The sequence below is a fragment of the Lupinus angustifolius genome, chromosome LG08 (assembly GCF_001865875.1).
Source record: "Lupinus angustifolius cultivar Tanjil chromosome LG08, LupAngTanjil_v1.0, whole genome shotgun sequence".
Classification (NCBI taxonomy): domain Eukaryota; kingdom Viridiplantae; phylum Streptophyta; class Magnoliopsida; order Fabales; family Fabaceae; genus Lupinus; species Lupinus angustifolius.
Genome location: NC_032016.1, coordinates 3,183,923 through 3,199,766, shown reverse-complemented (window position 1 = coordinate 3,199,766; position 15,844 = coordinate 3,183,923). Strand labels below are relative to the sequence as shown.

Genomic DNA, 15,844 nt, shown 5'->3' with positions numbered 1-15,844 from the left:
CCTATTCAACCCCCCCCCCCCTTCTAGGTGTATTGTAACCACTGATACCTAACATTGTTCATTTAACTGAAGGCAAGGATTTAGTGAAAGCTTGAAGATGACTCAACAAATCGACATGTTGTGGACTCAAGGGTTTCATATCTAGACTAGGTTCTTTAATAGAGTCATTTTTAAAAGTCTTAGATGTGTGCCTTAGAATTTGGGTCTAGGTTGGGTAAACCTAGATGCAATTCTCACAAGCCTTAAAAATAATCATTTCATTTACATGAGGCATGCCATCTAGATTATTATAAGTTCATGCATTAATCATACATGTTACATGTGCATCTTAGGCATAATATATTGGTAAAACATGTATAGTTGATAAGCATAACATATAGGTTGTTTACCATTTAATCATTTAGCTGAAAAATTATGCCACTTAATCGAGTAAGAGAGATATTAATCGATTAACGTGAATACACTTTTAATGGATAATTGAAAACCTGAAAAATGTTATTCTCAACAGTCCGTTAATCGATTAAAACGACACTTAATCGATTAACTAGGTCTCATAAAGGTTTTCTATATAAACTGTGTTTTTAGATCATGTATCGTACCTCATATCATTCATTTTTAGAATTGCTAGTTGTTATTTTTCGTGTTTGATTGTGTCATATAGGCAGAGTGAAATGCATTGTGAGAGAATGAGAGATAATATCATACTTAGGCTTTAATTGTCATCTTATTGCATGTGGTTTAATTTGTTAAACATTCCTATCTTTTCTTGCATGATTCTTGCATTTCTTTAGGAGAATTTTAGGGTAGAAATTCTGTGTTTCTGCATTTTCATAAACTCATACATATTCATATTATCTTGTGAGTTTGTATAGGGTTTTTAGCTGAGTTTCAATTGTAATATTTTGAGCAACATTTTGCTTTATAATACTATATTTTTGTATTGTTTTTTGTGATAAGGGAAGTTGTCTCTTGGTGTCTTACCACCTAAGAGATTCAGTGAGTCTTCACCAAGACTTAGAGGTCTTGAGTTTAGAACGAGTTCTTGGCTGGGGCTAGATCGTAAGAAAGGTTTTCTTAGGCAATTAGGATAGTCAAACTAAGAAAATGGGTTCTTGGATTCAAGAAGGGAGCGTCTAAGTGTTTGTATTGGAAGTTTGCATATAACAATACATTCGATTTAATATTAGTGAAGAAAATATCCATAGATCAGAAGGGTAGGCCTGGATGTAGTTTGCAAGTGGACCTGCAAACGAACTAGGATAAAATTTCTTGTTGCAAGCTTTTTCTATCCCTAATTTCTTTACATTCCAAGTCGTATTATTGCCTAATATTAGCTGATATTTTGGGTACTATTAATTTGCTATATCTATTTTAATTATATTAAAAATTATTTGGTTTAGTTGTTCTTGAATATCGGTGAGTGGTTGTGCAATAAGTCATTCTGCAACTTGCTATTTTCTGTGAGTTAATCGATTAAGACATGGTGTTAATCGATTAAGTGGGGCTTTCTCCAGAATAGGGCTTCGGTGCGAAAAACAGTAATTGGTAACCGCGACACCTATTCAACCCCCTTCTAGGTGTGTTATATCTATTGATTCCTAACAAGGCCAACCATCACTTTCTTTTGATGTCATTATATTATGAAAATGTGATTGAGAGCTCACAATGAAATTAGATTGAGGGTTTGAGAGAGATTGAGGGTTTGGGTGTGGCGGAGATGGCTCTGTTTTGTCGTAGCGATGGTGGCCCTCCGTTTCGCAGCGGGGGCGACACTCAGTTTCACAGTGGTGGTGGCACTTCATTTCATTGTGGTGGCACACTGTTTCGCAGCGACAGTACTCTGTTTCGCGATCGGGGCGAAACCAAAACAGCGGTAACGACTCTGTTTCGCGGTGGATGGAAGTGCTTGTGTTTAGATAGAAATGTTTCTTCTTTAAGAGGACATGGGCTTAAGAAATGGATGAAGATAAGGGAGTTTTAAGAAAAAAAATATTGAAGAATTTGAGAGAAAGATGCAATAAGATATTTGTGAGTGCATTAGGAGGAAATTGGTTAATGAGATAGATTTGGAGGATTTGGGGGTGAGAAAATAATGATTTTGTTATTTTTTAATTTTAATAAATGTTGTTTACTAAAATAACCTTGGCATTTGTCTTCTTTTTAATTGAGCAATATGGATATTTTTGTCACAATATTAGGGTACACATTGCTAACATGTTCCTTCATAAATTAAGGTGGGATCATGTTAGCAAACCCCATATATATATATATATAAAAGATTTGCTAACATAGGGAACCTCATTTTTCAGTTGAGTACATATTAGCATTGTGTACCATAAAATTTTGTCAAAAATATCATTTTTTGCTTTAAAAGATAACAATGCTATTAAGATTATTTTAGTAATATCACTTGAAAACAAAAAAGAAAAATACTCACTGAGCTCCCTCATCTCCAACCTTAGGTTCTCCCTCATCCCCAACCCTTCATGTTATGCGTAAAAATCAAAAAACCAACTTTCATCTCATCCTTGTTTGCATACATTCCCATTCCTTTGCCTCATCAAAAATACTCTCTGTTTGCTCTTTCATCTTCTTCTATGTTACTCTCTCCTTAAAAAGATAAAAACCCATTTTTTCCATAATGGTCACATTAGTTGTTTACTTGTGTTAATACATTAAGTTTACAAATATTCCACAAAAACTACACTTTATATGAATTTAAACTTATGTGTTTAAGAATAATTTATTTCAATGGTATATGATTATTTTTTTGCCTTCATGGGTACTTGGATCTGAATGAACAATTTTTTACTGTTTTTCTTATATCCATTCACATTGGTACAGTTTTTCAATTTTCAATGGTGGATTAATGAGACCTATTAAGGATGGATTAATGAGACCTATTAAAGATGGATGAATGAGACCTATTAAGGATAAATTAATGGGATAAGAAAGAAAATTGATAGAATGAGTTTTTTTATTTTCTAGAATAAAAGCAACCGAAGTCCGGAGATGAGGGAGATGAGTGAGTATTTTTTTCTTTGTTATCAAGTGATATTACTAAAATAATCTTAATAGTATTGTTATCTTTCCAAAACAAAACAGATATTTTTGACAAAATTTTATGGACACAATACTAACATGTATCCAACTGAAAAAGGAGGTTCCCTATGTTAGCAAATCCCTCTATATATATATATATCTTTAATCTTCCATTTCTTTCTTCTAAATTTTTAAAACACTAAAGTAAATGCATTTTTTTTTATCTGCAATTATTAGTATGTTAGCTGTTAGTATATTAAATGTAACTAGTATATTAAGCAATTGTTACAATATGTTAAGGGAAGACATCACAAGCTCACATGACACATATTAATGCTGGTATAGGATAGCTGTTTTTGAGTGCTAATTAAGCTGTTTGCAAATGAATTGTTACAACTCCAGATTGTATAAGACAACTATGTAGCTAGCATTATATTCTCTGCTGTTATTTGAAGAGACAAAACTACACAACCCACGTTAAACCAGTTAGGTAGCTTTAATTCTAATAGTTCCGCATACTAATGAGCTTAAGTTGTCCTTATTGTTATGTTTACAGACTGTTATTGTCTGTGCCTTACTGATGCTGCTAGGGACTATTTTGTTATTTCTTTCACGTGGATGCTAAGTTTCTAAGTACCTTTAGTTTTAACTATAATCAACAATTACAATCAAACATTTATCCAATTAGGTGATTGTGACTATATAGACTACCTCATAATGCTCTATCATAAATCATGTTTATTAATAAAATATTATTCTTTACGTCATTCTTAATTTTGCTTATGGTTTCTCTTGGTCTTATTCTTCCACTAGGAATTGGACTAATCTCCATTTAATCTGCTCTCTATAGTAGATATCTAAGATTTTGTTCAGTGGAACTCAATTAATAATGGGCAGATTTTGTCGTATTGGGGGAGCCTGAAAAAGGGTAAGAAAGAACTGAGAAGTATAATTCTAATTATTATTATTATTATTAATTTGAAGCATAAACAACAAAAGAAACAAAAATGTTTTGAGAAAACTTTTGGATAGGGAATTTGAGTCAGGAATTTGTTCAGTAAACAAAAATGCTATTCTAGCAGAAGTTTTACAGGGCTTGTGGCAAGAAAACAATGATATTAAGCTGGCACTATTGGAATTGAGGAAGAGATTTCAATTTGAACTTGATATATAACATTAAGAAAAATGTATTTATGTTTTGTTAATTTACAGATCTATATATAATCATATTAGTCTAATAGAAATAGCATGTACACATTTTTTAAGAATCTATCTTTTTTATCTTAATCTGCCTTTCAGTACATTCTATGTGGGTTTCATATTCAAAGTCCAATCAAAATGAAGCTTTGTGACTTCCAATGTCTTGAGCAAACTTTAGGAAACGGTGTTTAGTTATGAGCATACAATGGATTACAAAGAAAAAGGGACAAGTTAATTTGACTAAAAGTCTAAAATTGTTGTTTGTAACATTTAGTCTATGCAAAACATAACAATTCTTTCCAATTAATTTATCCCATATATATTTATAATTTGGTATATACATTTATTTTAAAATAGGACTAACTCTTAGTGCTTCCTAATATAAGCAAAATGTAAGCACTTTAAGAATGTCGCGACCCAATTTTCAATTGGAAAACCGATTCTACAACTCATATTTTGTGGTGAAAATAACATATAATCCAGCAAAACCAAACTTATTCCACTCTAGTTTTGTTTCCATATTAATCATATATGAATTATGATTAAGCTTGAATCACTTTCCCTTGTGGAAATCTAACCCTGAACACATGTTCCTCTCCAGTGCATTTATCTACCTTAACAATCCAATGACTTTTGGTCTTCCCCGTTCTGTTACCATATTTTGGACTAGCATCACTTGCTCCAAACCTAGTCACCAAAAGCCCTTCACCTATAGGTAGCAACTGAGTTTTTGAGCCACATGAACACCATAACCCTCTACATCTAAATGCATTGTATCCAACAACCACTGTGCCATTATTCTTTCTACCCTTTTGAACTGATTTAAGAATCTCTTCATGGCTATCAAGGTTACAATCAACGAGTACAAAATCTGCTTCCTCATATTGGTCTAATAGAAGTTGTTGAGCTTGTCCAACAATGAAGTGAACTTTAAGAGCAGCAATTCCTAAAGCACTTTTTGAGGCATTTAGCTCATTAGGGCCACTCACAATGCAAATTACTTGGCCACCAGTTTGATGAGCTGCAGCTACTAGGGCTAGTGTGGTGGAATCTGCTGCACCAGCACATGCCACAACCATCACTTGTGCATTGTTTCCAGCTGCTAGTGCTGATATAAACTCGGTCACATTTGGTTCTCTAGTCTTTTGACCCTGAGAAAAAAGAAACCCATAAAACAAGATTAGAAAAGATTGTTATTTGAAAGTTATGATAATAGAGATTGAAGAAGGTGGCTAGAAGATTTTAATACTCACCATTTTCAAAGTGTTGAGGTAGGCCTTTGTGGCATTTTCTGCAGACCAGCAAGCCATGGTTCAATTTATTGGCTCTTTTAATTGATCTAAGGCTTTTTTGGTAAGGAAGAGGATCTTGAGAGATATGTTTGATGCAAATGATGAGTTCTTTGGGTTTGGTTCTTATGATTATATATAGGAGAAACCAAGGGATCTCGCTGGACATGGTGGGTCATGTGTCATTCCAACTTGAAGGGCAATAAAAACTATAAGATAATGCAAAATGATATGTACATATACCCAAAAAACAGCTTATTATTGGGTAGGTTTATAGAAAATATTCATTATTTAATTTGTAAGAAATACTATTACAAATTCTCCCTCACTTTCTATACTTACTGATATTATATTTTTTTTATTTATCTGTATTCAATTTAATATTTTTTATTTCCTATTTCTCTTGATTTTTTGATTTTTTTAATACTTGATTTTTTTTTGCAGTATGGAAGATGTAATAGCGAATGAGATTGTATAGTTGTAAAACACACCCAAGGGCATCCATATAATGGTGAACAAACTTTGATAAATGCAAAACATATCCAAATGGATATCAATATGGATGGCAAAATGGGTATTGTTCACGGGCGTGCTCGTATAGCACACATTTCTATGTGGACAAAGCATATAAAATTTGCTCATTTGTCTGTTTTGCACTGTCTATTTTGCCCGCCTAGCTTGCGGGCATTTCCTTTTGGGTAATGTTGGCCACCCACGAACATACTTTAAGTAAAAATTAAGAAAATTTCAAATAAGTTATGATGTAATGTGATGTTTAATCCTTAAAAAAATTGTAAAATAATGTAATTTGTTAAACTTCATATAAAATATCAAAGTTTTTTTAATATTTTATCTTCAACTACTTTATTTAATTTTATTTTATTTATTACTTGATTTTTTTTATTATTCAACAATGCTAGCGAGCCTCCCGCAAACCTGTTAGCCCGTTTTAAAACGGGCAGGACATTCAATTTTGTTCATTAAGTCAATGCGAGTATACCCGGACCCGCTTAAATTTTTACAGACATTTGATGACGCGAGCAAAACAGACCAAACAACCTGTTTTTCCATCTCTATCCAAAACCAAAACCACTTCTTTTTCTTTTCTTCTCTTTGCTGTTAAGATATTTGTCTCTTTTTTGTGGGAAGAGACAAAGACATTGAGTTAAAAACCTTACTTTGGGTGCTTCCTTTTTTAGAAACACCATTAACAAGGATAGATAGAAGGGCATAGAAGATGAGAGGTGTGACAGTATGGTTTAGACCCTCAAAGGTTGTGCAATTGGGATTATAGATTGCAAAAAGGGCATTGACTGCAGGCGCGCCCACATAGTCCACATTTCTTTGTGGGCATGACATATAAAATATACCCATTTGTGCGTTTCATCCGCCAAGTTTGCGGGCATTTCCATTGGGCATTGCGAGCGGCTTACGGGAATCCCGCGAACATATTTTAAGTAAAAATTAAGAAATTTTTAAAAAAGTTATGATGTAATGTGATTTTTAATTCCCTAAAAATTGTAATCTAATGTAATTTGTTAAACTTCATATAAAATATCAAAGTTTTTTTTTTATTTTTTATCGTCAACTAATTTACTGAATTTTATCTTATTTATTATATGAAGTTCTTTATTTTTTAATTATTCAACAATGTTCGCGGCCGTCTGCAAGCCTGTTAGTCCGTTTAAAACGGACATGATATTGAATTTTGTCTGTTAAGTAAATGCGGGCATACCCCCACCCACTTAAATTTTTGTTAACATTTGCTGGCACGGAAAAAATTTGCCAGACGACTCATTTTGCCATCTCTAACCAAAACCAAAATAGCTTCTTTCTTTTCTTCTCTTTGTTGTTAAAATATTTGTCTCTTTTTTGTGGGAAGAGACAAAAACATTGAGTTAAAAACCTTACTTTGGGTGCTTCCTTTTTTAGAAACACCGTTAACAAGGATAGATAGAAGGGCAGAGAAGATGAGAGGTGTGACAGTATGGTTTAGATCCTCAAAGGCTATGCAATTGGGATTATAGATTATAAAATGGGCATTGCATGCAGGCGTGCCCACATAGTCCGCATTTCTTTTTAGGCATGACATATAAAATTTACCCATTTGTCCGTTTCATCCGCCAAGTACGCGGGCATTTCCATTGGGCAATGCGAGCGGCTTACGGGAATCCCGCGAACATACTTTAAGTAAAAATTAAGAAATTTTTAAATAAGTTATGATGTAATGTGACTTTTAATCCCTAAAAAATTGTAATCTAATGTAATTTGTTAAACTTCATATAAAATATCAAAGTTTTTTTTTTATTTTTTATCGTCAAATTTTTTATCGTCAACTAATTTAGTTAATTTTATCTTATTTTATTATATGAAGTTCTTTATTTTTTTAATTATTCAACAATGTCCGCGGCCGCCCGCAAGCTTGTTAGTCCGTTTTAAAACGGGCATGATATTGAAAATTTTGTCTGTTAAGTAAATGCGGGCATACCGCCACTCACTTAAATTTTTGTTAACATTTGTTGGCGCAGAAAAAATTGGTCAGACGACTCGTTTTGCCATCTCTAACCAAAACCAAAATAGCTTCTTTCTTTTCTTGTCTTTGTTGTTAAGATATTTGTCTCTTTTTTGTGGGAAGAGACAAAAACATTGAGTTAAAAACCTTACTTTGGGAGCTTCCTTTTTTAGAAACACCGTTAACGAGGATAGATAGAAGGGTAGAGAAGATGAGAGCTGTGACAGTATGGTTTAGAGTCTCAAAGACTATGCAATTGGGATTATAGATTATAAAATGGGCATTGCATGCAGGCGCGCTCACATAGTCCGCATTTCTTTTTAGGCATGACATATAAAATTTACCCATTTGTCTGTTTCATCCGTGAAGTCTGTGGGCATTTCCATTGGACAATGCGAGCAGCTTGCGGGAATCCCATGGACATACTTTAAGTAAAAATTAAGAAATTTTTAATAAGTTATAATGTATTGTGATTTTTAATCCCTAAAAAATTATAATCTAATGTAATTTGTTAAACTTCATATAAAATATCAAAGTTCATTTTTATTTTTTATCGTCAACTAATTTAGTCAATTTTATCTTATTTATTATATGAAGTTCTTTATTTTTTAATTATTCAACAATGTTCGCGGCCGTCTGCAAGCCTGTTAGTCCGTTTAAAACGGACATGATATTGAATTTTGTCTGTTAAGTAAATGCGGGCATACCCCCACCCACTTAAATTTTTGTTAACATTTGCTGGCACGGAAAAAATTTGCCAGACGACTCATTTTGCCATCTCTAACCAAAACCAAAATAGCTTCTTTCTTTTCTTCTCTTTGTTGTTAAGATATTTGTCTCTTTTTTTTTTGTGGGAAGAGACAAAAACATTGAGTTAAAAACCTTACTTTGGGTGCTTCCTTTTTTAGAAACACCATTAACAAGGATAGATAGAAGGTGTTAAAATGTGGTAAGAGCCATGGAAAAAGAAAGATTCTTGATGAACGAAGAAGTGTATAAAAGAAAGCTTAAAGAAGCTTAAAGAAAGAATAATAAGAAACAAAGATTGATAATTTTCTTATTGAATTATTGAATTCTCATTACAAAATTGAATGAGTTGAATTGATTGAATAAGAATTGAGCCAATATGACTTATTTATATAAGAGAAAAGAAGAAAAGAAGAAAAGAAAGCTTGTAAAGCAAGTAGCTAACATAAACCTAACTTATTAATTACTAACTTTCTAACCAACTATCATCTTCCAAAATAACCTATCATATATCTTTAATATACCATATTGGAGATTAAAGCTACCATAACACATTTTGCACATTTTGCACATTTTATCTTTGTATTGTGTATATAAGCACATGACTTGTATTCCTTTAATCAATCAATGAAGATTCACAATATTCATTTTATGCTTCTGCATTATTTTCGCAATATGGTATCAGAGCCTTCATCTCGAGGCTTTGGTAACCGTTGCGCGTTCTCTATACTAATTATTATCTTTTTCTTTCCAAGATTCAAGAATCATCACCAATTCATGCAATCACAAAGCTATTGAAGATCAAAGTGATGTACTACTGCAAGTGATTCTTTTTCCCTTTCAATATGGTGAATTTTTTGATATTTTTACTTTAATGCAATGCTTTGGTTTTGGTTGTGATGGTTATTATTTGGAGCATTGATGGCTACACTATTAAGAACATCATTCAAGGTTTGAGGTACCAACATCAAGATTATCTTCATTCTTCTAATTTCACTTTTGTAGAATCATATATTCTTGTTACTTTGCAATTTCATACTGAGAGCTTCTGTAGAAGATCAACAAGTTGCAACAAGAAATAGAAGTAAATGCAAATATGGTTGGCATTTTCAAAGATGTAAAGCCAAATGAAATCTTTATTAGAAATTCTCCTATTTTTGAGGTGGGGAGGAATTTAGACATCATGGTTGAAATTTGATGTGCTAGGAAGCCAAGCTTATTGCTTTCTACAGTAAAGACCCTTGAAGAATTAAGCTCAGAGATTCAACAATGTGTTATTAGTTGTTTCAATGATTTCTTGATGCAGACTTCCTGCTTTGAAAAATTGGAGGTCTGAGAAATTGGAGCAAAGGACAATGTTGAGTTCCGAAGATATAAAGTGAGCATTATTTAGAAGTGTGAGTTATGGAGGAAAGATATTATCAAAGAGTTGAATATGAAAAATTCTGTTCCAACTTCAAGTTACCAAATGTGAAGTGTTCAAGTTAGACACAAAAAGTGGGTGAAGCTTGATCACTTGGATGACACAGGAATATTTCTTGGATATAATAAGTCCTATGTAATATCAAGAACAAGAACATTACTTAATTGCAGTGAAGAGTTAACGCAGAGAATAGTGTCTATTTTGCTCTTTACTTTCCATGTCCATAACTTTGTTTGATTGATAACAAGATCAACAATAACAACAAGATCAAACAACAACAAGAAGATCAAACAATAACAACAAGATCAACAACCATACACACTCTAATCATCATAATATCAATCTTGTCCAAAGAACAAGAAGAGATGCATTTTCTTGGGTTCTTTTGCATACTCAAAGAATCCTCCAAACATTGTAAAACCATGGGAATATGATCAAGATTTCTGACTAGGCAAATAATCAAGTGGTTGAGAAAATCCAATCACATGAGGATCGAGATTCTAATCCATCACACTATTATCAAATCAAATTATCAAGTTGAAGTCATTAACATTTATCCTCCAGCTTGAGGGGGCTATTGGAGATCAAAGCTACCAAAACACATTTTGCATATTTTACACATGTGATTAATATCTTAGTTAGTTTGTTAACAGTTTGTTAAGTTGTTACTTATATCACAAGTTATCTTTGTATTGTGTATATAAGCACATGACTTGTATTCCTTTAATCAATCAATGAAGATTCACAATATTCATTTTATGCTTCCGCATTATTTTCACAATAGAAGGGCAGAGAAGATGAGAGGTGTGACAGTATGGTTTAGATCCTCAAAGGCTGTGCAATTGGGATTATAGATTGCAAAATGGACATTGCCTACAGGTGCACCCACATAGTCCGCATTTCTTTGTGGGCATGACATATAAAATTTACTCATTTGTCTGTTTCATCGGCCACGTCCGTGGACATTTCCATTGGGCAATGCGAGCGGCTTACGGGAATCCCGCAAACATACTTTAAGTAAAAATTAAGAAATTTTTAAATAAGTTATGATGTAATGTGACTTTTAATCCCTAAAAAATTGTAATCTAATGTAATTTGTTAAACTTCATATAAAATAGCAAAAAAAAATTTTTATTTTTTATCGTCAACTAATTTAGTTAATTTTATCTTATTTATTATAAGAAGTTCTTTATTTTTTCAATTATTCAACAATGTCTGCGGCCGCCCGCAAGCCTGTTAATCCGTTTTAAAATGGACATGAAATTGAATTTTGTATGTTAAGTAAATGCGGGCATGCCCCCACCCACTTAAATGTTTTTGAACATTTGCTGGCGCAGAAAAAATTGGGGAGACGACTCGTTTTGCCATCTCTAACCAACAGCAAAATAGCTTCTTTCTTTTCTTGTCTTTGTTGTTAAGATATTTGTCTCTTTTTTGTGGGAAGGACAAAAACATTGAGTTAAAAACCTTACTTTGGGTGCTTCCTTTTTTAGAAACACCGTTAACGAGGATAGATAGAAGGGCAGAGAAGATGAGAGGTGTGACAGTATGGTTTAGACCCTCAAAGGTTGTGCAATTGGGATTATAGATTGCAAAAAGGGCATTGACTGCAGGCGCGCCCACATAGTCCACATTTCTTTGTGGGCATGACATATAAAATATACCCATTTGTGCGTTTCATCCGCCAAGTTTGCGGGCATTTCCATTGGGCATTGCGAGCGGCTTACGGGAATCCCGCGAACATATTTTAAGTAAAAATTAAGAAATTTTTAAAAAAGTTATGATGTAATGTGATTTTTAATTCCCTAAAAATTGTAATCTAATGTAATTTGTTAAACTTCGTATAAAATATCAAAGTTTATTTTTATTTTTTATCGTCAACTAATTTAGTCAATTTTATCTTATTTATTATATGAAGTTCTTTATTTTTTAATTATTTAACAATGTTTGCGGCCGTCCGCAAGCCTGTTAGTTCATTTTAAAAAGGACGTGATATTGAATTTTGCCTGTTAAGTAAATGCGGGCATGCCCCCACCCACTTAAATTTTTGTGAACATTTGCTGGCGCAGAAAAAATTGGTCAGACGAGTCATTTTGCCATCTCTAACCAAAACCAAAATAGCTTCTTTCTTTTGTTCTCTTTGTTGTTAAGATATTTGTCTCTTTTTTTGTGGGAAGAGACAAAAACATTGAGTTAAAAACCTTACTTTGGGTGCTTCCTTTTTTAGAAACACCATTAACAAGGATAGATGGAAGGGCATAGAAGATGGGAGGTGTGAAAGTATGGTTTAGATCCTCACTAGTTTTGCTGAGCATGTTACTATTACAATTGTTTGAAACTGAAATTATAGATGGTAAAATGGACATTGTTTGCGTGCATGCCCGCATAGCCCGTATTTCTTTGCAGGAATGACATACAAAATTTACCCATTCGCATGTTTTGCTCCTGCTCTGTCTGTTTCACCCGCTAAGCCTGCAGACATTTCCTTTAGGCAATGCGGGCGGGCCATAAACATACATTAAGTAAAAAAAGTAAGAAAATCTCAAATATTTAGCATCTTTTAATTAAAGTGTGTATCTCGATGTTGAGTGAGGATCCTCTCTATCAATGGAGAGGCAAATGCATATTTTTCACTTATTTTTAATGGTAAAAGTATGATTTTATTGTAATCAAAAGGGTATGATTTTATTGTAATCAAAAGGGTATGATTTTATTGTAATCAAAAGGGTATGATTTTATTGTAATCAAAAGGGTATGATTTTATTGTAATCAAAAGGGTATGATTTTATTGTAATCAAAAGGGTATGATTTTATTGTAATCAAAAGGGTATGATTTTATTGTAATCAAAAGGGTATGATTTTATTTTTCACTTATTTTTGAAGCATTTGTCTCTTCATTAATAGAGAGAGTCATAACTCCTTCACATTCCTCAAATTCAACCTATGCTTCTAACTAGGGTCAGGTATCAAAAGTCAAAGCTCATAATATAAGTTGTGGAAGAAGAATAGAAAAGGAAATTTTCAAACATAAATAAAAACACTGGTTAAAAATACAAGTACCAACAAAATAAAAAACAATTTTAATTGGGGATATAGTTTCTCTCTTATAAATATATTTCATGACTTTAAAGTCTTAGCTACATTGTTATACATCCACCCCTTTTAAAATTAATACACAAGCAAAGCCTCATAAAAAGGTAGAAGTATGCAAAGGATAAGTTTATCATAACCTAAAACCTCATTGGATAGTTGGATAGAATCATTTGTATGGAACAAACCTGACTCTCAGAAAGGTATAAGTCAACCAAAACATTTAAATTTAATATGATATACAAATTTGAAGGTTATGCACGAGCTATAAGAAACTAAATTTAAATATATTTTATAATATGTATTCCAACATAAATAATATTTATATTATTATGTAAAGATAAAATATATCTAAAGGACATTCAAATAATTGAACTAGTATAAATTTTATATCCAAGCTTTGCCCTTTTTTAAAAGTTAACAAATCAAATAAGTTTTTTTTTTTTAAATTTTGGTTAACATAATCAGATGAGACCATAGTTTGCTTGAAGTTTTATTATTCCTTTGTTTTTTCTAAATCTAAATTTTTAATATAAAAAAAGGCAACAACTTGATTTGAAATTATTAAAATGGTGAAAAAATAACCAATTTGGAAAATAAATAAATTTATAATTTCAAACAAAAAAATATTTATCTATAATATGTATTTTGTGTAAATATTTTTTAAAATCACAAAAAATGCATTTCATTATATTACAACATCTAAATATCATATATTTTTATATTATATAACAATATGACGTTATACTCATTTGAATTGTATTTAACAATTTTTAATATTCATTTGCATAATGATTGGAAGAAGTTTTGGTTAATTTTGAATTTCTTATTGTAAGATTTTTTGCATCTGAGAGCAAAAGTGGAATACGAAAATTACACTTATAAATTTCATGAATGACTTTAATTTTTTATTTTAGATAACACGCTAATGTTATGCTCATCGGTATTGCATTTGAAGAAGTTTTGGTAAATTATATTGAATTTCTTATTGTAATAGATTTTTTTTTAAATTAAGGGAAAAAGTGAAATATAGAAATTACACATATAAATTTGACAAATAATTTTTAAAATTTGAGTTTTAATATTCATTTAAGTACTTTCAATATTCATCTTTATAATGGTTGGAAAAATATTTGGTTAATTATATCTAATTTTTTGTTGTAACCGTTTTTACATTTGAGTGTGAAAGTTGAATATAGAAATTACACCTATAAAATTTAATGTATATCCTTTTTCAAAAGTTTTGGCTTTATATAATAGTATAAAAATATAAAAAGGAAAGTTAGGATGTAGAAATTATAACTATCAATTATCTGAATGTATTTAGGCATGTTTTGCTTCTTTTTTTATATAGTAGATATTAAAAAAACATTATAACACTGATTTCAATATTCGTTACGTTATATAAAATTATAATAAATACAAGCATCTATTATGCAAAGCATAAATATGTATCAAGATACATCACACAAGAACCATCCTAGATTTAATTTGCACGTCCAAATACCAACTTTTAGGCCAAAATCTTTAGGTGTATATTACAAAATTAAATTTGGTAAACATAAACATGTAAACAAATTATGCAATTGGTAGACCCTAGAGACATGCCAACACCAAGCACCTTCTTTGAAAGCTTGCATAATATAGAAGACATAATTAACTGGCAATGCTACATTAACAAGTGCTACTTGATTCTTTCTGCACTTGGAATAGCAAACAAAGATGTAGATCACATGAAATTGTTTCCCCTACCAAGAACATTGTTAACAACGTTGAAACCCCATGAGTAAATTTTATGTCTACTTGTCTCAGGGTTCTTTGCATTAGAAGATACCACACGTTGTCTGATTCTGCTGGGCAAGATGATACAAATAATTGGTGGACCTTAAGGGAGGTATTAAATTAAATATAAGTTTCCTTTTCTTTTCTATTTGTTAAATTTCCTTTATTTTTTTCTATATAATTAAATTCCAAAATTTATTCCCTCTTTCCTGGTTTGTCCAAATCAGATTCCAAAAATAAAACGGGGTTACAAAACATATATTGAATGTGAGAAGCGTGGGCTTTCAAAGGGTGCATACACATGACTAAATGAGACACATAAACAAATTTTAAAAATTATAGAATATAATATAAAATTACTGTAAGATATACATAACACTGCAAATCTTAAAATAATATATACAGATAATATTTTAGAAACACCGTTACTAGAAATATGTTTTTTTGATGTAGAAAACATGCTATTTTTCATTTGATGAATAGGCAGAGACGCATAAACCGTGACTAAAAATATTGGAGGAAAATTCAATACATGGAAATATATATGTAACTAACTAAGATATGAACAAAGTATGGGTCTATTGGCTCTGGTTCAATGGTTTTTGGGTGTACCCATGAAGAAGGGGACATGTTCGTATGGGTAACCATAACTCATTCATAAGCTAAGTATGGCACCTTATCCATTACCACTATCATGCATGTACATCTTGTACGTGCATGCATGTATCTCTACGATCTTCGTTTTGAGACTAGATGTGG

The 15,844-nt window shown here is 31.7% G+C and overlaps 1 protein-coding gene across 1 annotated transcript; it reads right to left on the bottom strand.

Moving 5' to 3' along the window:
* On the bottom strand, nucleotides 4,715-5,625 carry LOC109354094. Its single transcript, XM_019596451.1, has 2 exons — nucleotides 5,496-5,625; nucleotides 4,715-5,393 (listed from the first exon to the last, which is right to left on the bottom strand). Exons 1-2 carry the CDS (start codon nucleotides 5,550-5,552, stop codon nucleotides 4,785-4,787), a joined length of 666 nt encoding a protein of 221 aa, XP_019451996.1. The 5' UTR covers nucleotides 5,553-5,625; the 3' UTR covers nucleotides 4,715-4,784.